Here is a 26,479-nt window from a genome sequence, read left to right as displayed (position 1 = left end):
GCAGTAGGTGATTGTACAAGTTTCACGGATATGTGTAAGGGCTCAGGCGTTTGTGTCAAACTTTCGGACAAGGTGTCCCCCATTAAAACTGATCGGCCTTCATTTGTGGCGTTAGGGAATACCCAAAGCTCTGATTTCAATAAGAAAAATGCCAATTTTCGCTTCAACCCAAACCTGTTTCTGCATGCTCGCTGTCCATAATAAAATGCTCCTCATGTCTCAGACCTAGTCCTCGTCAAGATCCTCGACCACCACCTCCGCGATATCACCGCCACCTTCCACAATGCCGATCTTCCTGATATCGGTCATGGTCACAGTCACATTGTCGTGCCTCCCCGGGTTTACCGAAATGTTGCTCCGAGCACAATCATCCATGGTTCGCTTCAAATGACCTTGTAGAGCGCTGAGGTGGACAACCAGGGGGCATTTGGAACCGCCGCTACAATTATGCGGGATGCAACTCGTCAAACTGTTGACGCGCTGAGAAATTGTCGAAAGAGTGGCATTGTCCGGTGCCAAAATATCGGTGGGCCACAGCTTCTGGAGCGCGAGGATTCTGAAGTACTCGCCGACTCGAGAATTTTTTGTACAGACATTATCGTACAGTGTTTTGTTGTCACAGATGCGGCAGGCCTTGGCGTTGGACTGGTGTCGCCGTCCGCAGCTGAGATAGAGCCATCGGGCGGTGATATATCCTTCGCTATGGGTGTCCAGGATGCCCTTGAAAGACCAAATATGCGAGCAAGCTCGTACTAGTCGGTCGTTGACCTCAAACTGGAGTCCATCTAGAGTTGGATCGTGTTAGCTTCATGCATTCGACACATACTAGCTTCTATCGAGTTGCCATGGCGCAGAAAATCGCGGAAACGGGGGAGAGATAACGGGGACCAACAAAAGTGTAACTCCGTCACCCTTACCGAGAGATTTGCAGTTTTGTAGAGTCATGAGCGGTGGGTTTCTGGCCCAGATTTGTCGGAAATGTATCGGAAGATTGCGAATAGCAAACTGCCTCAGCTTGACGAGTTCGTCTTTGGCCTCAAAGTTATCCGCTGACTTTAAAAGCATTCCAAGCTTCACAACGGATGGCTGTTCGCCATGGAGAATGATCTGGAGGGCTTTCGGGCACCAGATGCCGATCCACGGCGCGAGCGCGTCGTTGCACTTCAAGAGAAGGTTGGTTTCCGAGACTCGAAGAAGCTCTTCGACGTCGAGTTTCATGTATTGGTCTTTGTTGGCGAGGTGCAAGACCGAAAGTATGCAGCGGAGGGCTTGCCTATCGATTCTCCATGACCCAGGGAAGAGACGAATTAAGATGACCTTGCAATCGTCATGGGTGCTGAGCCCTCCGTCGATCCACTTCGCAAATTCTGTCGAAGAAGCCCGACAGATCTGGGAGGATACACGGAAGCCAGCAAGCATTGTGTTTTGAGAGTCGAGGAGAATGACGTATAAGTCTCCATTTGGGAAAATGGCTTCGGACTGCTCAGTGAAGTGCTTCAGTTGCTGGAAGTCCGGGTACTGAGGAACGCCCCCCAAAGGCTGTACTCCATGGACCTGATGCTGCCCATAGTCTGTCTGGGTTTCCATCCCGGTTGGTTGTGTGTTGTCGACCATCTTCTCAGATCCTTGATTTTCGCCGTCAGTAGCGACACGTATAAGCGATAACGCAGCAGAAAAGGCCGTGATAGTTTTGCTGAACTATCAAAGTAGCTCGGGCCAGCAAATGGAGATGGGATCGGCGAGATGAGGCAGAGAGAATGGAGAGGTTTAGAAGGAAGTTGACTCGAAAAGTTCGGGTATTATATGAGAAGCTTCCACAGCAGTAGGTGCTCTGTCTCTTGCTTTCCTTTGGGCTGTCCATCCAGAAGGCAACTGCCAGCACCATAGCATTTTAATGGGGGTATGACCTGCCTGGCCATACCAAGGGGAAGAGTCACCACCTGAGTCCCGAATGAGAATGGGTAAGGCATTTTTTTTCGTTGACTCACAAAGTTTGATCGAAAATTTGAGTATGATAGGAAGTATCAAGAGGGTTCGTTGATGCTTCCTTTACTAGTTTGCGTGCTTATCCAAACGCAAAAGTGTCGAACGGTTCTATACAAGTCAACCAATACGGAAGGCCAGGAAAATGATATTGATCCTCAAAGTCTTGCTGAGTAGAATTATATAAACGGTGCTTCTTAAACTAATCTGAAAAATATGATCTGAAGCCAAAGTGCTTTCGTTGCCCAATTATCGCCGTTTTCTGGAAGCCAATATCACCAACTAACCAACTTACCGCTTGAGATTCGCCAAAATCATCTGCCCGCCCACTTTACTTGCCTTCGCACTTCAAATCCTTACTGGGCTCGTCCACGCCGTCAGCCTTGACAACATCATCATCCATGGTAGAAAGCTTCAGCTTCCAGCCCCGGATGCCGTCAACCACCTCGACCGCGGCGTCGTTCAGCTCGCCCAACCGCTTCTTCAAAGGGCACCTCTGGTCAAAGTCGCACCGGTGGGTGCTCGTTTCCCTGATCTTGTTGAAACGGCGGGCGATGTCGGCAATGGTACCCTCGCGCCATGCCTTTTCGTTCGGGTACAGCTGGTACTTTGTGAAGAAGCGTGTGCACTCAGCTACTCGAGTCTCGGGAGAACAGACGACCGGAAAGTCACCCACTTCGGACTGCTGGCCACTGGTAGGCGGGCAGTTGGGGCAACGCATGTTGTGGTTTCTCTTGTAGATGCGGAGACACTTGCTGCAGCGGGAAGTGTCCATCAGGCCAATCTCGGATTCGTTCCGTCCAAGGTCGATGATAGTTTCCTGCAAGAGAGCGTACAGACGTCGCTTGACCGATTTCATCTTGCGAGCAATGTTGCCTGGGACCTATTAGTCAAAGTGTTTTTCAGCCTATTCATCTTAGCAAACTCACGAATGACATTGTCCGGCAAGGCAGACACAACTTCGTCTTCAGACCAAGCATTGAAGTCAAAATTCATTGGAAGATACAGGATAGCAGATCTTGTCATCTTCTGGAACTTTGCCGACTCACCAAGGTAGGCGGTCGCTGCCAAGAGGTAGCCAACGTCCCCATGCTCCACCTGCCCAAAGTTGATGAGCCAGTGATTCACCCACAGTCTGAGAGACGCAGAGCAGTCGTATTTGTCCAGGTGCACGGCCAAGACTGCAATCATCTTGGCACTGAGGCTGTACCACTCGTCTCGGTGCTTGTAGTGTAGAATGGAAAGGATGATCTCCATGGCGTCGGGGTTGTCATGGTGCAAGAGAATATCGGGCTTCGAATCGGGTTGGGTCTTGGCGCCTTCCTCAAACTTGGAAGCAAGAAGAGAGTTGAAGGATTTGGATGCGACTTTCAGAATATGGGAGGAGACAAGGAATTTCTTCTGTGTGTTGTCGTGAGCAACAACGAGAGCAACATCCCAGGAGGGGTGCAGCTCAACGATGGACTCGTCTGCCATCTCAACGTCAGCCATTTTGGAATAGTTCTGCTGAACGATGGTGTTTCTTAAGAGATTCAAGTCGTTAAGAAACGATTTAGACGATACCAGGTTGGAGACGGTGGCACTGCGCTTGATATTTTCGGAATCTAGGTTGAAGATGTAATGTCGGAAATTGAGTGATTTTATGTCTTCACAATGACAGAAAAGATAATTGAGTGAATTCTTGAAAAGATTGAGGAAGAGTGAATGAGATGTATGGGAAGGTAGGCCCCCCCTTTCAAGACAGTAACGATCAACCGGAGGGAGCTAAGAAGCGAGGTTGCTGTTGCCCGAGTCTGAATGACGGAGGCTGCTCTTGCATTGGTAGGTCGAAGGTCAAGTTACGAAGTTGAAACTTGGGAGAGTTGAAAAAAGGCAAAATATCCTGCTTTCTCATCAAATACCTTGAGTTCCCTGTGGCTAAATTTGGCGACCGAGAAGGAGCTGTATGTCGCAATATTGATGTCGAGGGCAGGTATGATGATGATGGTATCTGCCAGAAGGCAAGACTGGCAAATGAGGACTTTTCAGACTTACATGTAACAGTGGGAATACGAGTACAAGTAAGGAGATTATTCAGGAAAGTCTGCCGACTTATGTCATGATCGAATCTTGCTGAAGTAGTGTAGAAGTTTTTGAGTCCAGAGCCTTTCCTTGGCCTGGCTGGTAGGAGCTACGGCAAAGGCAAACATCGGACTTGAGAAGTAGACTGGCCTCGAGTAGTCCAGCTGCTATTAATTCAAACTTGATATGTAATGCAACCCTTTGAGTGGGAAGAAGGGAGGGTATGTGGGCGTGCAGTTGACAATGCAATTGAGGGAGCAAGTACAACGCATTCATCATCCCTCAATTTACCAGCTGACCAAGAAATGAATCTCTGCTTCTGACTGAATGAAGGGCTCGGAACTAGTAGATACTACTAGCAGGCGAATGTCTACTTGATTGCCTTTCAATATCAATGTACCTTTTCATCCTCAAGCAGTAACAGAGCACTGGTTAATGGAGAGCATCATGTGTGAATTTCCAAGTCTGGATGTTGCTTGTGCACGGGCCATTTATCGACCTGCAGGGGTGTCTTGTGTAAAGGGTGGTCGCGCGACACGCCTGGCCAGTACTTTAGTAGACGCGCCGCCCCTCAGTCTGCTGTGTACGGAGTAGAGATCGGCCTGAGCTCGTTCAAGTATGCGCTCCAAAGCACAGTAGTCACACATTGACGTCTCCTTCTTCCTCAATGATACATCTTTTTGCAAACGAATAATTCGGGGGTCTCATTTGCCCTTGCGAACTCGTCCTAGTCCGCAGTCATGACCAGTGAGTCCCATCGCAGAGCCCCACCAACGAGAGATGCTGACCTTCAACAGCACGAGGGGAGCGCATGCAACAGCGCATGCGAGGAGCTGGGTAAGCGATTCCGGCCCCTTCAACGCTTTCTGTCTAACCGCCATGTGAAGGCATGGCCAGATTGAGGATGTTTCATTTCAATTGGACTTTGGCGACGACCTCACAACCGAAATCGAAACCCAAACTAGCCCCGAGAGACCGCCGCCCCGACCGACACCGACCCCGAACACATCTGCCAAGCGGCGCAGATTAGACAGCGAAACAGCGCGACCTGGTATCGCAGAGGCGAACAATGTGAGCCAGACGCAGAAATCACCGGGAAAGCCCGATGTCTACGAACTCCAAGAAGAAACCTCTACCGAATCCGCCCAAGCCGCGGTTCCGCAGCCCGCAGCGAGTCCCGATGCTGTTGCCGAAGCTGACGACCCGGAGTCGGTCGAGCCTTTGCCGCCACCGAGACCTGCACCATCAGCGTCGTTCGTCTCACCAGTATCGAGGAGGATGACAGCAGATAACACCGAGGTGGAGGAGAGTCCTGCAGATGCGCCGGGCAGTGGGAGACGGCGGAGGATTACAACAAGCAGTGCTGTCGCGTCGAGCGCTAGGTTACAAGAAGCCCTTTCCCCGGGAGAAAACGCGACAGAGACAGTTCCAATATCGTCTCCTTTGGAGCGCAAAGTGCGACGGAACACGACCAGCACTCGCAGGTCCACACTCAGCTCTCGGGGGAGTCGCAATTCGGCTGCTTCTGCCAACGAAGACCTGGATGAGCTCTCTCCGGATCGGACAACAAACTCTGTCTCTAGGACAAGGTCTCCCGAGCTTTCATATCGGGGTGAAGCAGAGCCAGAGGAAGCGGAACAAGAAGCATCAGAAGTACCTGTCGACGTATCAGAACGAGCAACAGCAAACAATTCCCAAACCGAATCGATACTGGGACCGGAGCTGGACGCGATCGTTGACGAAGTGCTACAGCAGGAACAGGATCACAATGAAAGCTTGGCAGAGGAAGTGGGCGCGAAGGAAGCAGCTCAACAACTGGGTCGGAAGCGACCGCGCACGAGTCCACGAAGATCATCCCCGGAACCAGACTCTACGATAGCTGAGGAGGAACAAGAAGAGCCCGTGCCAAAGAAGCGACGGAAACAAGCTCACAAGAGCCCAGCGAAGCAGAAGCAAGGCAGACCCAAGGCCGCCTCCAAAAGCAAGGCGGCCTCCACGGCAAAGGACGCCTCACCCAAAGCTGCACCGAAGCGCAGGAAGAAGTCTGGATCAGATGGAGTGGATGAGGCTGTATCCATCCCCGTGCAGCGCTTCACGAAACATGTGCAAGTGGCTGAAGGCGGCGACGAAGCGGACGTGCTCGCTATGGATATCCCTTTCGCCGGGCGCGGCGGTGTGAACACGGTCGACGTGTTGACCCATATGTGCGACGAGATTATCGAGACTAGCATAGAAACCCTGAAGGAGGGAGTGCGTAATGCCCAAGACGCATCCACCAAGAGAGAGCATCGCGTGCAGCAACGGGCTCTGGAGGCGTATCAGGACGAACTGAGGACGCGGCTCCTCCAACATGTGGGTAGATCCGCATCCCGAGGCTGGGTGGTTGCCACCGTGCTGACTCAAAAAAAAAATTCAGACCATTCTCCTTGACACGCTCCACAGCTTGCGCAAGCGAGTACGCAGTGTCCAGAAAGAGAGGATCACTCTTCGGGACGAAATCATGCGCATCCGAGCCGAGCGAGACCAGGTGGCGCTCCGGAAAGATGCCGTCAGGATTAAGCACGAGAGGGTGACGGAAGAAGCACTGGTAATGTCACACACCCTGCCCCGAAAGGCAACACCACACACCTTAACTCAGCCTTATGAGCTCTTTCTAACCGCCCGTTGTGTTGTGTGTGCCCACAGAACCAATTGAGCCTATCTTCGCAGATGCATGACATTGATCTTGCCGTGGAGCGCGGTCGCGCGGCCCCCGAGTTGAGCCCGGCCGAGAAGAAGACGGCAGAGTTGGCGAACCTCGAGATTTTGATATCTAGAATTACAGACCAGGCGTGTACGCGCAGCGATACAGGGGGCACGCTGAAGCAGGTCAAGGATTTCAACGCGTTCCTTGAACGAGCTGCCGTAGCTCTAGAGGGTCGATAGACGAGACGCAGCAGAGAGACCGGAAGAGAGGCAACAAATCGCCAAAGCGATCGCGATGTGGTGTATTTGCCCACGTCATATCTGATCTTCACGACGGGTTTGGCGTTCATGTACGATGCTTGGGGCAAGCAAAGCTTGGGCTTTGGGGGAAGAGGCAAGGAGGGAGGGTTCGACGGGTGGCCTTTGCCGGGGATACCCAGGAGATTCGGCTTTCGGCCCCCCTTCTTCCCAATTGATGACTATGATAATTCAGGCCAAGAAAAGCCAAAAGAAGACAAGCAGCTGCTTCAGCTTCCAGCCCTTCACGGGGGGTTTTACCAATAGGCGGGCGTTGACTACCACGCCGTTTTGGTGCAAACTCTATTCCCCAATAACACGACGGCCCAAAGAGGGAAAAAGCTGTCTTACTTGAGAGCTGTGTAGAGCGCCATTTACTTTTGAATTGAAGACGAAACTCAGCGCCAAAGCAAATCCAAATTACCCCAAAGAAAACCGAAGAGAGTCTGGACCCTTTCCCTGTCCTGTTTTTCAAATCCAAGAGGAACTTTTTCTTTGGAAGTGACACTATTTTGGTCTTGTTGGTCTCCATTCCCCATTTTGACGTCACTAAGCCTTATTCGAGTATGACTATGGCGCCCTCCCCCAGCCTCGTCCCAAACTATCAGAACCTCTCTTTTTCTGTACTCTTGTAAATTAGCCTGCAATGCAAGAGACAGTTGAGCCTAAGCCATCATTGACATCCGTCATTCTACCCCATATAGTTCCATGGAATACCACCGTGGACTGGTTGGGGATCCCTGGAGATCGGGGTGGCCGTGTTATGGTTTTTTTTGTCACTTTTGGTGCATACTGGTAGGCGTCCCCGGGTCCGTGTGTCTGTTGTTCCCACTCTCCGCAATGTGGCGGTCGGCCACCCGGTAACTTCCACCCTGCAAAGGACTGAACCGTGAGGTAACTGTGCAAGTGTGTGTTAAGGTTGAGCTTCCCGTGCTGCCCAGTGTGCCCGTGTCATGACATCCCATCACGGAAGTACGGCACTTTTTTCACCCTGTCTTGCCTGTCCCCAATTCGTTTCCTGCAAAGTTCCTACAATCTAATTCCCGGCCTGCCCTACGTGCATTACACGCCCCCCTCCCCGTTCACTTTCACCTGTGCTTCTCTCCCCTTCTCCTCTTCGCTGTTACTCTGCCCCCCTCCAAGCCCCTGGACCCTGTGCTTCGCCCGACAACGAAGCCAGCCACAAAAAGAGGGACTCAAAAAACTGGGCTTCGGCCACGGCGTGTGGGCGAGTGATTGGATGTTTTGATCATGGTTTGCCGCTTTTGCATCCGATGAGAGAGCTGCGCTTATTTGGGGGGCCCAGTGGAGGGAGTGCGAAAACCGGGAAGACCACACATTAGGAGGGGAGGGGTGTGTGTGTGTGTGTGTGTGTGTGTGTGTGTGTGTGACACTGAGCCGAGTGAGTTGGTCTGGTTTGGACAGGATAGGATACCTAGGATAGGATAGGTCAGGTCAGGATAGGTCACCCCGACGAGGTTTAGGGATCCTCGGCCACCGACCGCTTCAGCTGGGCGGCTCATTGGGGGAACGAGGGGGAGGAGGGCCTCCAGTCTTCCTGGTTGCTGAGGTGTGCTGCTTTTACTAGCTACGTAAGTAAGGTAAGGTAGGTATGGTGGTGAGCGAGTACATAAGGCGGGAGGGGGAAGCTTCTTCTTCTCCTCCTTTCTTCCGACCCAGTTGTTAATTCAAACCACCATCAACATCATCACATAGACGTCTGTATAGACCGTACATACTACCTACAAATCACCACCTCTCTTTCCATCACCAAACCAAGATAAACCGTCGATATGCCCGCTCCCGAGGCTCCCCAGCAGCAGGCCCCCATGGAGGTCCCCGTTGAGAACGGCATCGTCACTCAGCAGCCCGTAAGCATTGCCCCCTATATCAATCGCACTCTCGACTTCAATGTGCTGACAATGAGATAGTCCGCCGAGCCCCAGCCCGAGATGGGTCTCCGTGGTGGTGAGGAGGCTGGCTGCGAGCTCTGCTGCGGCCTCTGCGGCTGCGAGGAGTCTTGCTGCTAAGCAACCCATACCACGATTGACGGGAAGATGACAGTGGAGGAAATGAAACATTTGGGAAGAACCTGAGGGTACCCTTTTTCCGGCGTTTAGAGGCGATTTACCACCATCACCTACCGATACTTAGGAGGAGAAGGGGAATGATTTGGATTTCTTGGATTGAATTACATATATCACCGATATACAATCGAATATATTATAACTTCACATCAAATTCGCAGTCTGATCATTGAGACTATCGAAGCCAAGCAATGTCGTTGAAGAGCAGAGGCTCAAAAAAGTCTTGGGTGATGCGAGGCGGCGGTCCCTGGGCTGCCAAGCTTTCAAGTGCGCGGGTAGATCTCTTGGGAGTCTTGGCACGCCTTAGCGAGGTGCTTGGAAGGGCTGAGTGGCAGCAGTGTGCGAAAGGGGGGATTCGGGTACGTCAGCGAAGGGCGCTGCAGAAGGCGACCTACCCGTTACCCGCAGGCCGAGACAATTTTTTAATTTTTTTTGCGCTAGCTGTTGCAGTTCTGCTGGTCACTGCGCCATGCTTGTCAACACTTCATCCTTCCCCCGGCCATTGGATTTTCCTGCATCACCGCCATTTCTTGAACTCATTGGATCTATGTGCCTGAGTCATCCGAGGTAGAAGGGATCACGCCCTTTCAGGGCCTCCCAGCGTCGTCATTCGTGCCAATGACCGTGCAGCGAGGCACGTACTCAGGAGAAATGACGATGGACCTCCCGAGTCCCCGTCTTCTCTTCCCGTCGGTTCCGCGAAGCATGCCCCCCTTCCTCGATGGTCGATGCACACCCTTGACGTGTTCACGAGCCCAATTCCTGTCATGGTTTCAGACTTTGCAGGTTGCTGAGTGATTTTGTGCGAATTTCCCTATCACTACCTACTCTTTTCCGCCATTTGCTAGTCTGACTTCAGGTGAAACGCGAACTCTACCTTATTCCTCCATCCCCTATACCCTGCCAACTTACCTCCCTTCCCCAACTGCCGCGGACTGCGGACCGGAAGCTGAACCCCTGGCCCTTTATCCTCCATTCTTTGAACACGAGATGGGATGAGAGTTTCATGGCTGACGCTGACCCTTGTTGAGGGAATTTACTGGGGGGAGGAGGCCTCGGTAGGTTTTGAAGTCATTTGTCGTTGCTAAAGGAAGTGCCGTGCCGTTTTCGCGTCGGTGTGAGGTTGGTCAAGTCAACGTCACAATCTCAACTCTCACCTTGACTTCTCCTGATCGGGCTCTGTAGATCTTCCACTTCGAGATTGAATATATCTCAAGAGACGATCTGAAGCAAGTTCAATGAGCGAAAGTATTGAAGAGAGAATTGAGCCAGTGTCAGGCGTGGTTTTTGATTCTGGAAATGCATACGGAGAAGTACAGGGTAGTCTACAATCGCTTTTACAAAGGGCCGACATCGTGCTATGTAACACCCACGGCAGCCCCAGCCACGTGGGCTTCTCATGGTCCAATGTTCCAACTTGCATCATCTTCTAGGGCTTCTCTCACAGATTACCTCTGTTGTAGAAAGTCCGAGACAGCCATCACCTGAGAAACTCAAGGGGTCTTCTGTTTACTTCCCACCGCCAAACGTCCCCGAGATACGATCCACAATCGTAGCCTTGCCTTCGGCCTTGCGCCTCTCCTTCTCCTTCTCCTGCTCGTCCCACAGCTTCTGCACGTTCTTGGCCACCTCGACGTTGGCCTGGAAGTCCGCCCGTAGTGCCGCCTCCTCGGCCGCCCTCTCCGACTCGGGCAGCTGCTCCAGCTTCTCCTTCCACGAGGTCTCCAGGTCCGGCCTCGGCGTGTGCGCCGTGGCTGCGGCAGTTGCGGCGGTGGGTATCGAAAAGTCGAACTTTGGCACCGGGAGCCCTTCCTTCTTGGCGGCCTCCACGGCGTCTTCCTGCTCAATCATGCGCCCGTAGAGCTGGTCTGCGTGCATCTGGATGTCTTCTTCCACTTGGGCCGAGCGGCCATTGATGGATTGGTAGCCTAGGGCCTTGAGGAATCTCTGTTGGGGGGAAGTGGGTGTTAGTATCATATGATCAAGAGCTCCCCTGAGGTGAATTGAAGATGGTATCAGGGGGAGGGGATCGCACTGTCTGCATGGTATAACACCTCTCAAACTTTTGCACCTGACGCCTGCACATCTGCATCCTGTCCTCCCAGTCGCCGCTCTTCATGCAGTTCACCCACTCCTCCTGCTGAATGGCACAGTTCTCGAGCGCCGCCCGGCCAATGTTGTGCTTCCTCTGCTTGAACCCGTCCAGCACGTCCATGAGCTTCTCGTGGTCCGTCTTCGTCTCGGCCTCGATCTCGGCGTAGGGCCGGTACGTCTTCCACAGGTGCGCGTACCGTCCGTCCTGGAAGAGGCTCTCTTTCGGCACCTTTGGCTGTTCTGCGGCGGCGGCGGCGGCATCTTGTGACTGTGATTGTGACTGGGCGTGTGCTTGTGCGTTTGCTTCTGCCGCCAGTGCCGCTTGCGCGGCGATCCGTATGGCCTTTTTCTCGGCTTCTTGGACCTGCTGCTGCTGCTGGATCTTGACGGGGGATTCGCGCTCGAGGTATTCGCGGAGCTTGGGGTCGAGGGACTTGAGAGGGTCGTCGGACGAGGCGCTGGGGCCGAACCAGCCGTCGAACCAACCCATTGCGACGGAGAGACTCGAGAATAGACGAGGAGAGTCTTTGGGGAAACAAGAGCTTTCACCGAGAGGAGTTTGGTCAGGATTGAGAAGCTTGGGGACTTTTCGGCTTGTCGCAAACTGGGAGCTCTGGAAGAATTTCGAGGTGGGTGGCCCTGGACCAATCAGATGGCTGAGAAGACAAGGAACAGCTGTGCATACTTGAAGCTACGCACTGTATCTGGCACTGTTACATCAAGGTGTTGTTATGCTGTTCAATATATATGATGACTTTCATGTCTGTATTTGCGTCTCCCTAGCTATTTGCCATTACTTTGTGTATCAAGTGTGTTGATGCTAGTTTCGATATGGACTTAATTTGCAGTCATTGTCGAGCTGAGGCTTCCGTCTGCATATCTACACGATCTTGCCATCAAGGCACCTATTTTCCATAGCAGCTCTCGTCCACGTCTTGGTCCGAAAGACCGTCGTCGTTATGCTGCATGTTGTGACAGAGTCGGATGGGGCACAGAAACGGCATGTCACTGGATCACCGGAGAGTCTACAGTGGCACAGTCAACCCATCCTAATCATTTTTTTCGTTCATTTGACCCGAGGCGTATCGCAGTTTTCCGTTCCCGCAAAAATCACAAGCCCATCGTGTGCCCAAGACAGCCAGAGAAGAATCTCTAGATCACAACCACGTGGCTTGGCTGATCGAATTCATTTTGGTCTCTGATTCTGCATCTATAACACAATCATGTGGATGCAGTTTCCCTGATGACCTCCCATCCGGTATGTAATGAAGAACCCACACCGCAGTCACGCCGTAAATGCCAATGAGCCGATTTAGAACTTGCTGAAGGACTTGACAGCCTTGCCGGTGCGGGGAAGGACGCGCAGGACGTTGAAGCGGACCTGAAGAAGGTGGTGTTAGCAAAAAGAGACATATGGTGGAAAAAAACGAGCCCCAGGTGCGGGCATCGATCGTCAACATCGCGTCGCAAACGTACAGTCTTGCTGAGGGGTCTGCACTGGCCAACGGTGACCTGGTCACCCTCCTCGACACGGAAAGCGGGGGAAACGTGGGCGGCGAGGTTCTTGTGGCGCTTCTCGTAACGGGCGTACTTGGGGATGTAGTGAAGGTATTCTCTGCGGATGATGAGGGTGCGGTGCATCTTGGTGGAAACGACGGTGCCGGTAAGGATACGACCGCGGATAGAGACCTGGCCGGTGAAGGGGCACTTCTTGTCTGGAGGGGTCCAACGTTAGCATTTCAGTCCTTTGGTTCGTTTGCATGTGTTGTATCCCAGCGCGCGTTGCAACAGTCCTTCATCGTGTGTCGTGCGTTTCCTCCTCTTGTCCTCCGCAGTTCCAATCCTCGTCTGCCATCGTTTGCAGTCCTCCATTCGTGTCGCAAAGTTTCGTCGAAATAAAATATCGTGGCCGTCGCGCGCGCATGGGATTTTCCAACACTTCAATCGATCTCGCTCGCAAACGTACCGATGTAGGAGCCCTCAATGGCAGTGGCGGGGGTACGGAAACCCAGACCGACGTCCTTGTACCATCTGCGGCCGCTCTTGCCGGGGCGAGCAGACTTCGCCTTGGTCTTCTGGTTAAGGAAGATACCCTTCTGCTTCTGGAAAGCCCTCTCGGACTGGACGGTCAACTCGGTAGCCATCTTGACGTCGTGGTGCGGTCGACTGGGCGGGGGTGGGTGCTGTTGAGGGTTAGGAAGTCGTTGATGCTGAGCCGCAACTTTTCACCAGAGTCTGCAAAATCGGGGGTGAGAGAACGTGAGGGTCGGGCCTGCCCTGAAATTGTCATTAGGGCTGTGGACATGAAAAAATTAGCGAGGCGCCAGCCCCACCAGTGTTCAGCCACGCTCAGCATTGCAGCCACAGTTGGAGATCTCAGCCACTCTTTTGCCATTTCAGCCACAGCTGACAAAGACTCACAGATTCTGCACCCTGGCACGCCTGGTCGCAAAGGTGGTCCATGCGGTGACAGCGGTCTTTGGCGCTACCACAGCAACAAAATCGCGTCTATTGACATCACTCTCTGCAAACCAATCAGAACCCTGGTGGGCAGTAAACAAGACCCATGACAGCCCACCACCCTGCTTTCGAGGGGAACATACCTAGATGCTTTGGGCACATTCACGCCACTACCGATTTCAGTCGCGTAGCTCTCCCCAAGTTTAAGAGGTGACATGTGCACGCTTCTTTCTTTGACCTGAAGCCTGATAGCAGCACATCGCCGCCACCACCAGCACCGACTTTCAATATGGCTTCATTTGGCGATGCGACACTCCCCTCTACGCGCCGGACACGCAAGTCCATCGGCGCGACCTCGTCCTCGAGAAAGAATGGCGACAAGGAGAATGCGACAATCGACGTCGGAAGCACCCTTGCGGAGAGCAGGAAGAAGTCCCGCAGCAAGAGTATTGGCCCTGGAGGTCTGGACGCCCTGAAAAGTGCAAATGGGAACCGCAGAGCTGTAAGCAGTGTCATCCTGACCATTGTCGTCTCACGCGACTAACATGCGTATCTTAGTCTTTAGCTGTGCCTTCACGGCCTCCGCCACGATCTATCTTGAAGCCCACAATGCCCTTACTACCCGAGATTCCACCACATCGAAAGCGCGCATCCGACCTCATCGATCTTGGTCCGCCGCGGTCAAGCACCCCAACAATCACAGGCAATACCGACCCTACAGGCTCAGGCTCCAAGATCGCCTTGCGCACCGAGGAAGAGCAGCAACAAGCAGCTAAGGAGCGCGAGCGCAGAGACGCAAGACGTAAATCTCTCGCAAATCGCAGAGTATCTTTTGCCGCGGAGGCAACCCTTCACACTTTCCATGAAATCGATTTCATGCAAGACCCGAATACATCAACAAACAAGTCGCGCCGTAGATCCTCTACCTCTGCCCCCCAGATTGAAGAACCGACGGAGCGACCATCAACCCCGCCGGAGCAGGATGATGATGTCGTACCCCAGTCGCCCGACAACCAGAGAGAACTGCATCAGAAGAAGCGCAGGAGGAGTTCTACCGCACCACTCATGGAGTTTTCCGATGAGGAGCAAGACACTATGGCCACAGGGTTCAGCTCCGACTCCGAGCCAGCGGATGCCGTCGAGGAAGTTGCAGATGAAGAGGAGGAGGAGGCGTCTGATTCGAATAGCGACTCTGACGATGATGGCACAATGATGACCGTCGACGACCATGAAGTTACCAGCGCCTCAGTCATGTCCAGCCGGACAACAGCATCGGATGATGATAATGACAGTCTTGATGAGGCACTCCGCACAGCTGCTCGGCAGGCTGGCACACAAAGGCTTGGTTTCGATGATAGTGATGATGAAGAAATCATTCCCTCTTTTGGTTGGATCAAGAAGAGCAAGCCAGAAGATGAGGCATCGCAAGATCAAGAGAACACTGCCCCTCCCCCGCCTGTCCAAAAAAGCCCACCTCAGGATAGGGACGAAGATGAGTTGGACATGGACATGGACATGGACATGGAAATGGATATGACTGCTGCTGTCGGAGGCATCCTCGGCAAATCAGCCGGCGACATCGAACCAGACGAAGAGATGTCCATGGATGTTACCCGAGTACTCGGCGGCATTCTCTCTCGAAACACCAAAACACCTGCTGAGAATGACGTGGAGGACCAGACCATGGAGTTCACCACAGCCGTCGGTGCCATTCGCGATTCCAACGCTGATGACGATCTTTTCGACGACACTGGGGTGGAAAACGAGGATATGTCTATGGAATTCACGAGTGCCATCGGCGGCCTTCTGCCATCACATCCCAAGAATGATGCCACTCAGAAGCGCCGTAGGACAATGACGTCTCGCGGGAACCAAGAGGAGGCAACCATGGACATGGATATGACTGTCGGTGTTGGTCGCATACTGCCAGTGGCGGACGCGACTATCCACGGAGGAGACGCAACGATGGGCATGGACATGACTATCCCGGTCGGCCGCATCCTGTCTTCACAGGACGACACATTGAACGAGCTGACGACGCCAATGGACATGACGCTCCCCGTTGGCCGTATTCTGCCCTCTTCCCAAGTGTCCGATCAAGACGAAGCAACTATGGGCATGGACATGACAATGGCAATCGGAGGCATCATTCAACCATCTCAACCTCCAGAATCTCGCCTCGCCGCTAAGAAACTTATGGAGGCGGAAGTGGATAAGCCAGATACCCCTACCAAATCCATGTCCGCAAAGCCTGCGTCACCTGCCAAGAAGTTGGCTGCCTCGGCCAAGAGACACTCAGTTGCAGGATCAGAAAATGCCAGCAGTCCTGGGTTTAACCCTTTCCAAGGCAAAGGCCTTCGTCAGAGCATGCCGGGTACAGGCTCCATATCAGAATCACCGGCTAGAACCAGAGCTAGAACCAGAACACCCAGCCCGCCAAAGTCTGTCGCTCCGCCACACGCTGCTGCTGGAACACCGCTCGACAGTTCCCCAGTCAAGACGCCCCAATCGGTGAAGAAGCCTGGTCGCTCAAAGTCAAAATCTCCAACTAGAAAGCCTGCAACTCCTTCTCCTGAGAAGACTGCTACTCGGTTGAATATCTTCCAGCAAGATCCAGCCACCGGCGCGAGGACGCCAACCTTTGTTTTGACACCGCAAACCCGAAGGCACTCTGGCATCGGCGCGGACAAGCCGGGCCTCGGGTCACCGCGTGTTGCTGCGCTGCTTGACCGAAGGGGATCCCTCGGCGAGACGGTCCAGGAGTTCATTCCCGGTAAAGTCCGTGGTGTAGCCTTTGCTAAACCACAAATCATTGAGGATGAAATCGATAGGGCCCGCCAAGAAGAGGAAGACAAAGAGAACGGCAGGAAAATTCTTGAGCGTGAAGCAGATGGTGGCGAAAACGAAAAGGACGCGACCTTGAACCTGAGGGAGATGATTGAAAGCTTGAGCCCTCAAAAGAAGCGCCTGCAAAGCCGAAAAAGTCTCCACGTTGGAAGCGCACGAGGACTACTTGGCAAGCGGCCCGCCGAGCTCGATGATGAGGAGGACAGCGAAGACCGCGACGGCGTCAAGAGACTCAAAGGCCATCAAGGCAGCCCGGTGAAGAATGTCAAGCTGCAGCAGCCTCCCAGTAAGGCAGAGACTACCGGTCGCAGATTGACTCGATCTGCCAGAAAGAGTATGGAGGAAAATGCTGCATCAAAAGCAACGCCCACTCATTCTGAATCGCCTCAGAAGCCTGCAAGCTCTGCTAAGTCACCAAAGGGGCACGCTCGATTCAGGGATGTCGAAGAAGACACTGTGCCACACCCAATGAACCTTGAGGGCTCCCCTGCTCGAGACGAAGCCGAAATCATTGACGACGATGCGGAGGAGCGAATTCACCTTCAGGATTTCCTCAACATGACCTCAATCCGCTTCATGGAGCTAACAACCACCAAACGGCGTCACACGCAAGCTCCGGACATGTTCAAGGACTTTGGTGGCAAGGAGGACTTGTCACTGGAGAACTGCGTCGTCGCCGGTGCATGCACAGTACCTATGCTTGAGCTTTACCAGCATTCGTGCCGCGAACTCAAGAAGTACATCTCCGAGGGCCGTCGAATCGTTCGCGAGATCGAGTCTGAGACCTTTGAGGAGAACCCGCCCTTGTTCCGAGAATACATGTCAGCATCGCCTGATTTCAAGAACATCCTTGACAATCAGTTCAAGAACGGCAAAACTCATGCTCGTCTCGAGAGCAAGGCGATGTGGTACGAGTGGCGAATGAAGCTCCAGGAGGGCCTGAGGGAGGGTCTTGTCAGGATCGCCGAGGGCATGGCCGTCGACGACAAGGTACTTCAGCAACAGCAAAAGTTGCTCTCTTCTGTCCTGCCTGCAATTATGTCGCGTTTCGAGGTTCTTGAACAAGAGCACAAGAACCTGCGGGCTGTTGCAGAGGAGCTTGCCGATTGCGACCCGGAAGAGCTGGAAACTGCCAGATTTGATTTGGCCGCGCTTGACAACGATGTCCAAGAGAAGACTCGGCGGGTTGAGGAGCTCCGACAGCAGCTACAAGAGGCGGAACAAGACGTCGAGCAACTTGCGCAAGAGAAGCAACAATGCCACGAGGACATTAAGGAGGCTGAGAAAATCCGCGAGGAATGCCGAGGTTGGTCTATCAGTGAGATCAGCGCGCTTAAGGGTAAGTTTTTTTTTGTTGTATCCGAAGAAATCTGACCCCACCAAGACTGACATGCCGGCAGCCCGAGTGGATTCTCTTGAAAAGCAACACGGTTGGGCTGTGACTGGGGTTTCCGGAAGCACCGTCTCAATGACATATCGCCGCGAGATTGAGCTGGTGTTCGACATGGCGTCTTTCCAGCGTGGCCAGAAGAATTCGCGCATTGACCTGTGGTACATTGCTGCAAATCGCGAGAATAACCCCCTGCCTTCAACGCCGGAAAAGGAATTTTTCCTGCAATGCATCCGGGACCACATCCGTGGCTTGCCGCAGAGCCGCACTAAAATTGCGGACCTCCTCCACATGGTTCATTCCGCGTGGGACAAGTCTAATTCCACTTCCAACCAAATTCGCCGACTCAACGTCACCTTCCCCACGGTTGTCTCCCGGACTTCAGATTCATCCATCGCAGTCAGGTCTTCGCTTCTTCTGCCGTCGATCGAGACCAAGGTGGTGATTGCCCTGGAGATCCATGGGGTGAGCAAGCCTGACGGGATCGACTTCACTCTGCAGCCCGAGGCAACTGTTGTTTATGGAGAACACTTCAACACTGGCAAGATGGCCGAGTTTTTGACCACCCACTTGGGTGAGAAGGCACTGTCTCAAGAGGAGGGCGTGCCCTCATGGATCGATGTTGTTGTTGACCTGCATGAGAGGCTCTTGGCGAGAGGGAGGAAGCAAGGTTGAGGAGCGTTGGTAACCGTTTCTTGTTATGATTGACGATGGTGGGACATTGTTTTTTGGGAGGCAGTATTTCCGGTTTAGTGGCGCGTATGGCGGATACCCAGAGCCTGATGCAAAACATTGCTTTTGCTTCCGTAATTAGCTGCATTTTCAATCCGCAATCGACTGTTCGACGTAAATCTTGCGTCCCATGCGCCTCGATCATACGCTCGTTGCTCCAAGTGATACTTCGTCTTACTATCGCTGTCGGACGAAATATCAATCACAGGATGAGATTTATCGCTCTTCCAGATGGATGAAGATGTGCAACTTCTAGGCTTCGAAATTTGAGCAGTCAATGAGGATATGTTATCTTAGTCACCATGGGATAAGTTTTGACAGAAGCATGAGACAAACGTAAGGCAAGTATCAAGACCCCGGTAGAGCAATCCCTCCGACAGAAGCTTGATGGAATGAGGATTGGGTCTCGGTGAATGACTTCTCACCGAGGTGCATCACCAAGGGGCATTACCAACACCACATATCTACATAGCCGCATCGTCCCACTGATGGGTGATCTTTGTTTGCAAGTGACAAGTGAAAATACCCATGGAAGCTATCCCGACCAAACGCAGCCCTCCCTGCCCACACCCGGCCATCGCCATCCCGCCCGACCCACCATCCTGAATACGCATCCCCTTCTGGTATATTCACGTCACATTTTCATGAACTTCACCTGAGCAGACAAGACGAAGGTGAATTATCCGAAAGCCCTGCCTCTCTTCGCGACACGTGCCGAACGACCCAACACCCAACCGCCGACCACTGACCGCCAGCCGGCCCACCACCCACCCGTCGCGCATATCACTTTTTATCGCGGCGAAGTTTTGAAAAAAACTTCCTTCTCTTTTCTCTCTTTGTCGCGCTTCGATTACGAAAATCATCACCCATTATTTCATCCCGGCTGCTGATGCTTGCACGCGCCGCGGACTTCATTTTCTGATCGATTCACGACTTCCTCACTTACTCACTGCTACTCGACAAGACCTCACGATGGATTTCGCGGGGTTGATCGAGGCTGGAGAATTTTCCGCTTCCATCTGGAAGTGGATCTTCTTCATCCTAATCACCGCGTACGACTTCGTGTACGACTTCGTCGAACCCTTTACGGAATCCGCGTGGGTGTGCGAGATCGTAGGGGCTTCCGGTTCCATCTGGGACTGGATCTCTTACCTCCACACCGCCGGTGACCAAGCTTTCCGCGCCTTCTTCAACATGGAGTTGGCACCTTTCACGCCGCTTAATTGCGCACTCGTTCTCGCTGTCCGTCTGATCTGTATCGCCGCGACTAAACGCCTCGAGGCGTATAGTCTGAGATGGAAGGATGGCGGCAAAGATGATCCCTTGTTTCTCCACGTCGACGTGGATGATGTCTCGGGTGTCTACAAGATTGAGCGAAAGCCCAGGATTCCTGGTACCTGGCCAGAGTTGTCCTTTCCGACGTCGACCAAATAGTATTGGTCGCGCGAGAGTGATCCCTCTGTTATGTGAGTAATACCCTCCTTCATTGATCTCGTTTCACGATATGCTGACAACAGAAGCAGACCCCCCTCGCCACCGAATCAGGCGGTGTGCGACCCCGAGCCTGCTCCTAAGACCGACATCGAAGTCTTGAAGGCCAAGCACGAGGAAGAGAAATGCGAGATGTGGACGATGTATAATGCGTCAGCCTATCAGAACAGGAGTGAGATCTTCCGTCTGAAGGCACGTCTCGCCAGAGAGCGCCCCCGTCCCAAATTCGTCATCGACAAGACCAAGAACCTGCCCGACGTGATCCATAAGAGACTTGGTGGCGTTGAAGGATTCTTCCACAACCCCCAGAAGGTCAGCAAGCAAGACTTCAGCCTCCGTGAATCTATCGACGTGCGTCGCGCGATTGTTTCCAGCAACCAGGTCTTGGCAGCCGGCAACCACGCTTTGGCGGCCAGCAACGAGTCTCTCGCCTCAAGCATGCAGGTGTTGGCTTCGAGAATTGAAGCGGACGGCAAGGTTCAGCAGGACCTGGTCTCGCAGCAATTCATGGCAAACTTTCACCTGCTCCAGACTTACCGCGGAAAGAGCACGATGCGACCAGTTCCTGAGTTCTTCGATATCAACAAGAGTGCCAGTCAAGCAAGCGTCTCAAGCCAGACGTCAAACGCCCATGTTGATGTTGCGGAAGTCGCCCAGACGTCAAGCAAGATGATCCAAGTCACAAAGTCAACACAGACTTCGGATCGCACCCCTCTCTCGTTCTCGCCCATTGTTGTCTCGCCTATGTCGACGGCCCCGGTCATGCTCTCGCCGGCTAACTTCAAGGCGGTTCAAGACACTGAGCGAACGCAGAACTCGAGTCCTGGGCCTCTGTCTCTATCACCGCCAGTCACCTCCTCCTCGCCAACCACACCGGTACCGACCTTGCCTGTCAAGCCAAAGGAGACTGACAGCGCCAAGGCCGAGCTTGTCTTGACTACTACGAAGGTCACTGCTCCGCCTGCGAGCCCGATGCCGCCAAGTCCTCTTGCTGCTTTGGAGAAGATTGTTGCCCTTCCCGCCTCTCCGGTACTCTTGCCTAGTACCCCTGACGAGAAGGTCTCATCAGCTCACCCCTCTCCGAATCAGACCTTGCAACCCGAGATGACAGAGAAGATGCCCTCGTCTGGCACATCTGCTACAGAACTCAAAGCAGCTCATGCCGCCGCTACTCAGCCTCAGCCTAAGATCGCAGACAAATTGCCCTCGCTTATCGGAGAGCTCTCCTCAGACAACATGTTCGTGGTTCAAGCCAAGCAACTCAAGAATGGAGATCAGACACCCTCGCTTGGTAATTCTCCTAGAGTTGGCAATATCTTCGCGGCTCATGCTCAGTTTAAGGCTGTCATCGTCGAGCCCACAGTCGTTCGGCCGCCTTCAGAAGTTCCTGCTTTCTCCGTACCAATTGCCGATATGGAGCCTTCGCCAGAAATCTTGACTCCTCCGATTTCCCAGTCCCCTCTTCCCGCTGTCCCTGTCAATTCCCCAGCCGAGATCAATGAACGACCCGAGATCAAGGAACTCCATGAGATAGTCCTTCAGACACAGCAGGTCCCGGTGGCTTCTCAAGCCCCGAAAGCAGCTGCCGAGGCCGTGATCGCAACTCCCATCGTTATACCTGGTCCGCCTATTGACAAACACTCGGCCCAGCCTGACAGCGAGATGGACTGGGAGACAGACGCTAAGCGAAATACGCAAACCGCTGAACCAGAGTCTGACGAGGAGAACGACAAAATGGATGAGGATTCTCCTTTGAAGCTTTGCTCGGGATCCGACTTTGAAGACGGCTCTGTTTCGGGCTCTGATCTTGCACCTCCCACGCCCTCACCTGCTCCTCGTCCGACTGGGCCTCGGCCGCAACAGGTCCCGGACGAAACTATGTTTGATGCACCCCAGATCCGTCCTAACCGCGAGCTTGAAATGGAAGAAGCCGCCGTGCCTACGGTAGACCGTCCCAACGTCCAGTTTCAACCTGCTCCTGAGGCTGTGATGATAGACGTCCCCGGTCCCGCCGGCTCTGAGTCCAAGTTGAGAGAAGTTCCAGAGAACAAGGCAAGGCAGTGGTCATCGCCTCCGGTATCCCCTTCTGTTACCTGGCCTAGCCCTCCTCACGAGTTTGTTGAGGTCGAAAAGGCTTCCGTTGTCGTCAATCCTGAGCCGGAGTTGAAAGAGTCGCTGGTGGACGTCGAGGAAGAGAGATCTTCACCTCCGGTATCTCTTCCAGCCCAGAACACTTCTACTACAGAGGTCGTGAAGGTCGATAATGTCCCCGCCGCCGCAGTTCCCGAGCCACAGGTGCCAAAGAAGCCCATAAGAATCAAGTTCGTCAAGAGGGCCGCGAATCCGTTGATGACCCCGGTTCGGCCCAAGACAAAGCCGGCAGCAGATCAGCATGCTTCTTCCACCAGATCCGATGCAGACAGCCCTGACGCCTTGGTTGTTCAAGCCCCTGACAACTGGAAGTCTACCACAAAGGCAGACACTGTGTCGAAGCTCGTGCTGCTACCAGTGAGTTCGTTCAAGTCAGCCACCCAGCCGAGAACAGACCTCCCACTGGATAGCGCCGGATCTCGCAAGCAGAGCCCGCTGTCCAAGACAATCACCGAGCCTGAGCCAGACGTGCCCGAAGAGCCTGAGGAAGAATCACCATCTCCCACCGTCACTCGTGCGCCTGAGCCCCCTGCGCAATCTCAAAACGAGACAGTGGCACCTGCGACAATCACCGAACCAGAGTCAGACGTACCCGGAGAGCCCAAGGACAAATCAACGTCTCCCGCCGTCCCTCAGACACCGGAACCGCCTGTGCCTGGAAGTGGCTTCCTCGCAACGCCCTCGACGATTCCTGGACTCTCATGGCCTGCGCCGCCCCCGCCAATGCCCCCGGTCACGAAGCAGGCCCTCGTCCTTCGAGACTTGTCTCAGGAGCCCGAGGAGATGGAATCTGAGTCCGATAACGATTCAGACAGCGAAGTAGAATTCCTAGGAATCGATGAGTACATCCCACCGCGCAAGATCTTGCCAATCCGTCGCCGTCGTTTGGAACTGGCTCTGGGGCCGGCTCCGACTCCTCAGACCTCAACTTCCGAGGCTCCTCCCTCCCGATCGCCAACACCAGAGTCCGAGGCCTCATCGGAACTCCCTTCGGACTCGGACGACGACCAGGCAATGTCTGAGGACGAAGACTTCCCTGCCCCTCGGAAAATCCTCCCGTTGCGTCGACGTAGATTGGGAGACGAGGAAACGCAACGCGCACAGGCCCAAGAGCATGAGTTCCGCAAGAAGAAGCTCCAGGATGAACAGAACGAATTGGACGAGAAGGCGGCGAAATTCCGGCCTCCGCCGCCGATTCCCATGGTGCCAGCCCCTTTCGTCGTTCATGTTACGCCTTTGAAGTTCAACCCCTTGCCTGCGCCTAGTCCTACGCCCGGGCTCAGTCCTGCGTTACTTGCCGTCGCTCCGTCTCTTGCAGGACTCGTGGTGGTGATTGGATCCCCCGAGGTGGAGGACGAGTTGAAGAAAACTCTGGAACCGCTGTGGGACCTTATCGATTCTGACCAGTTGAAGATGTATTGTGCCAAAAGCCTCACGCAGCTGGCTATCAGAAGGTGGGGCGAGCTCATGGAACACAAGCGATACAACAGGGGACAGAGCATTTTCCGCAACATGTTCGATGATCTCATTGACAGATGGGCCGCATTGGTTGTGAAGGAAACTTTCGTCGCTCACCTGATCGTACCCGATGATTCCGAATCACAAGCTGAGATTATGAACCCATGGCTGGAGAAGATCAGGGAAGCCCGGAAGAAATGAACACTCTCGACACGATACCAAGAGATGAGACAGATGTTCAGGACCGCGAGATCGAGGAAAAAGAACGAAAAGACCAAAAAAAAGTCCCAAAATCACAAAAACCGGGAAAAAAAACCCCCACACACGCGTACAGCCTTACCGATGGGATCAGAGAACCTTGAAAGAACCAAGGCTTCCTGAGACGATACCAAAAGAGCAGATAATGGAAGAGGAATTCGAGATGAGTGAAATAGAAAACACCAAAAAAAAAGTCTCAAAATCACAAAACCCAAAAAAAAAAACACCCATCCACCTGTACCACGACCACATAGCACCAGAGAGACTGGGAGACGGAGAGCGACTGGCGCGATGTTTGATTACCGACGTACGAAGAGTTTGCTATTTTTGTTTGGATTACCTGTTTTTCACCTTTGTCCAGCCATTTGTACCACCACCGACAGCGCGATTCGCCTGGCCTTCCCCTTCGTCGATTGCCCAAGCATCATCCTCAAGAACCTCCCACTCCGGAACGGCAACCTCACTGACAAGCTTCTTCTTGAGCCTATCAGCAAGCTTCAGGGGGGTAGGAAGCTTGAAACCGCGAATGAATTCGGATCCCTCTGCGCTGCCAAGGAAAGCATGAGCTGTGCCGTGGGAATATCGTCCCATCCATGAGGGAGCTTTGCCGAGCTCTTCCTGATCAAGCGCATCGTGCTTCGCTCCGGGTGACGAAGTCGCAGGTGGATAGAGGCGACCAGTCTGAGTACTGTGGAGTTGTTGGCCAATGAGCAAGTTGTACAAGTTGCGACCCATATGACACACATCCTCGAACGAGTTACGATCTCCTACAAAGACGCCCTGAGTACTGCAGGCCCAAGCAATATCGTACGCCAGCAATGTCACGCCCTCTATGAACAAGGAATGAGCAGCGGGGTCTTCCTTGGCCAGTACGGGCAAAGCCTTGTCGACGAAGAGTGGCCGCGGGCGAGGCATGTAGTGCGGCTGGCTCTCGCGCTCCTCTGCAGAGAAGCTGGTGACAGGCGAAGTTCCAGGAAACGGTACTTCACCATGCTGATACGACGAAGAAAGATTGAAGATGGTCGGGCGCGGATAGTCTCGATGCGGTAGTGTTATCTCTGCAGGGAGCCTGACCGAGAGGTAGTGAGAAGTCAAAGCCAGAATATGGGCGATGTTGGCGAGAGAGGTTGACAAGAGTTCAGGCGTTATAGCTGTCAAGGTTTGAGTGTCATTCGCTAACTTTGGGTTGCGATACTAACCATTCATAGATGAGAGATCGACGATGTCAACACCCCCGATCTTGTACTCGTACCGAGCGGATGATCCCTTCTTGATGCGACGAAGTCCATACAGCTTGGCAGCCTCCATGCACAAGAAGGATCGAGTCGAAGACATCTGGTCCGCACTACGGGTCCATTTGTACTTGGCAACCGAGATGGAACGTTCAGTCTCTTCCAGCTGTCTAGTTCTCCGAGCAGCTATACCACTCGATGCAGATGCAAGGTCGGATTTGCGGCGAATGAGGGCGGCTTTGCGATCAGCAATCTCCTTTCTGGCGGCGGCAATTTCACCCTTGAGTTTCTCAGCTTGGGCGATGATCTGTTCAGTGCGATCTTCGGCCGTTCTTTGAGAGGCACTCAGCGACTCGAGAACAACGCTTCGACCAGGGCCATTATCTGCCTTGTCCTGGGCAAGCAGATCGTTGATCTCCTTTTGAAGAGTCTCATTCTCCATCAGCGCCTGGAGATTCTTGATGCGACCCTCATAGCAGTGGTTGCGAGCATCGACGGCACAGAGAAAGGGAAGACGCTGAGCATGGTGAGGCCTACAGCAGATGTCGCAATTCATTTTGGCGATTTTCTGGTCGAGTCCAGGCAAGCGGCGACTCGAGATGTGATACGACGAGGCGCATGCACAGATCGTTGTTCCCGCGGAATGACGTTTGGTATTTGAGTTTCTGGTAAGTGGATCTTGGAGAGAGAAACCCCCAAAAGCCTTGGAAGGAATCACCGACTTGATATATACGCCGACTCTCGGAAAGCAAGGTGCGTCAATCGGGGCGTTCAGACGACCTGTGAGTGGCAGGTCGCTTGAGTCGTCGGTCGAGTCACGGGAACGAGGTCGGGTGAGAGACAATGAATGGGCCAGAATGGGAAACACTCGACTGCCGTTGGTGTTGGCGCAAGCGGACTCCGACAGGCAGCAGGGGTGACCCCATGGGCCATGGCACCCTCCCCATGTCCCTTCCTGCGCCACACTTTCTTCCCTTGGCGCTTGCTTCCCTCTTAGCGCCACACTTTCAGCCTTTGGCAGCCAAATCGCTAACGTTCCTTTGGTAGGCAGGAAACACCAACGGTACCGCTACAGGAGCCACTTGCCGTACCTCCCTGAAGCGGCAGTAACACCAAGACTTCCTGCCTCTCTCTACACCCGAAAATCAACAGCACTTTCAAGGCGAACCAAAAAAATAAAAAGAAGGATCCCATTCACAACCAAAAAAAAAAAAAAGAACAACAACCATCACCATCCAGTTCCTCAGCCTGTC

At 53.4% G+C, this 26,479-nt stretch overlaps 9 protein-coding genes across 9 annotated transcripts; 4 read left to right on the top strand and 5 right to left on the bottom strand.

The window, feature by feature from the left end:
- Positions 1 to 225: 225 nt before the first annotated feature.
- N0V96_000421 (uncharacterized protein) lies at positions 226 to 1,587 on the bottom strand (the record flags this gene model as incomplete). Its single annotated transcript, XM_065755940.1, has 2 exons — positions 226 to 785; positions 918 to 1,587. The coding sequence occupies 2 exons, from the start codon at positions 1,585 to 1,587 to the stop codon at positions 226 to 228; spliced, it is 1,230 nt and encodes a 409-aa protein (XP_065615180.1).
- A 727-nt stretch (positions 1,588 to 2,314) lies between these two features.
- On the bottom strand, positions 2,315 to 3,474 carry N0V96_000420 (uncharacterized protein; the record flags this gene model as incomplete). The annotated part of the gene is made up of 2 exons (XM_053193485.1): positions 2,315 to 2,859; positions 2,913 to 3,474. The coding sequence occupies 2 exons, from the start codon at positions 3,472 to 3,474 to the stop codon at positions 2,315 to 2,317; spliced, it is 1,107 nt and encodes a 368-aa protein (XP_053049202.1).
- Positions 3,475 to 4,784: 1,310 nt separating this feature from the next.
- N0V96_000419 (uncharacterized protein) lies at positions 4,785 to 6,969 on the top strand (the record flags this gene model as incomplete). The annotated part of the gene is made up of 5 exons (XM_065755939.1): positions 4,785 to 4,791; positions 4,842 to 4,881; positions 4,932 to 6,294; positions 6,461 to 6,631; positions 6,730 to 6,969. The coding sequence occupies 5 exons, from the start codon at positions 4,785 to 4,787 to the stop codon at positions 6,967 to 6,969; spliced, it is 1,821 nt and encodes a 606-aa protein (XP_065615179.1).
- A 1,850-nt stretch (positions 6,970 to 8,819) lies between these two features.
- Positions 8,820 to 9,056, top strand: N0V96_000418 (uncharacterized protein; the record flags this gene model as incomplete). Its single annotated transcript, XM_065755938.1, has 2 exons — positions 8,820 to 8,897; positions 8,958 to 9,056. The coding sequence occupies 2 exons, from the start codon at positions 8,820 to 8,822 to the stop codon at positions 9,054 to 9,056; spliced, it is 177 nt and encodes a 58-aa protein (XP_065615178.1).
- Positions 9,057 to 10,622: 1,566 nt separating this feature from the next.
- N0V96_000417 (uncharacterized protein) lies at positions 10,623 to 11,697 on the bottom strand (the record flags this gene model as incomplete). Its single annotated transcript, XM_065755937.1, has 2 exons — positions 10,623 to 11,060; positions 11,185 to 11,697. The coding sequence occupies 2 exons, from the start codon at positions 11,695 to 11,697 to the stop codon at positions 10,623 to 10,625; spliced, it is 951 nt and encodes a 316-aa protein (XP_065615177.1).
- An 822-nt stretch (positions 11,698 to 12,519) lies between these two features.
- Positions 12,520 to 13,563, bottom strand: RPS11B (40S ribosomal protein uS17; the record flags this gene model as incomplete). Its single annotated transcript, XM_053193488.2, has 4 exons — positions 12,520 to 12,588; positions 12,684 to 12,922; positions 13,174 to 13,390; positions 13,555 to 13,563. The coding sequence occupies 4 exons, from the start codon at positions 13,561 to 13,563 to the stop codon at positions 12,520 to 12,522; spliced, it is 534 nt and encodes a 177-aa protein (XP_053049205.2).
- A 393-nt stretch (positions 13,564 to 13,956) lies between these two features.
- N0V96_000415 (uncharacterized protein) lies at positions 13,957 to 18,579 on the top strand (the record flags this gene model as incomplete). The annotated part of the gene is made up of 3 exons (XM_053193490.2): positions 13,957 to 14,169; positions 14,226 to 17,853; positions 17,915 to 18,579. The coding sequence occupies 3 exons, from the start codon at positions 13,957 to 13,959 to the stop codon at positions 18,577 to 18,579; spliced, it is 4,506 nt and encodes a 1,501-aa protein (XP_053049207.2).
- A 1,029-nt stretch (positions 18,580 to 19,608) lies between these two features.
- N0V96_000414 (uncharacterized protein) lies at positions 19,609 to 23,937 on the top strand (the record flags this gene model as incomplete). The annotated part of the gene is made up of 2 exons (XM_053193491.2): positions 19,609 to 20,042; positions 20,160 to 23,937. The coding sequence occupies 2 exons, from the start codon at positions 19,609 to 19,611 to the stop codon at positions 23,935 to 23,937; spliced, it is 4,212 nt and encodes a 1,403-aa protein (XP_053049208.2).
- A 393-nt stretch (positions 23,938 to 24,330) lies between these two features.
- N0V96_000413 (uncharacterized protein) lies at positions 24,331 to 25,782 on the bottom strand (the record flags this gene model as incomplete). Its single annotated transcript, XM_053193492.2, has 2 exons — positions 24,331 to 25,145; positions 25,194 to 25,782. 2 exons carry the CDS (start codon positions 25,780 to 25,782, stop codon positions 24,331 to 24,333), a joined length of 1,404 nt encoding a protein of 467 aa, XP_053049209.1.
- Positions 25,783 to 26,479: the final 697 nt, after the last annotated feature.

The sequence above is a fragment of the Colletotrichum fioriniae genome (genome assembly GCF_027942845.1).
Source record: "Colletotrichum fioriniae strain IMI 355084 chromosome Unknown scaffold_1, whole genome shotgun sequence".
NCBI lineage: Eukaryota > Fungi > Ascomycota > Sordariomycetes > Glomerellales > Glomerellaceae > Colletotrichum > Colletotrichum fioriniae.
Note: the sequence above shows the minus strand (reverse complement) of the source record. Positions and strands in the feature narration are given on the sequence as shown.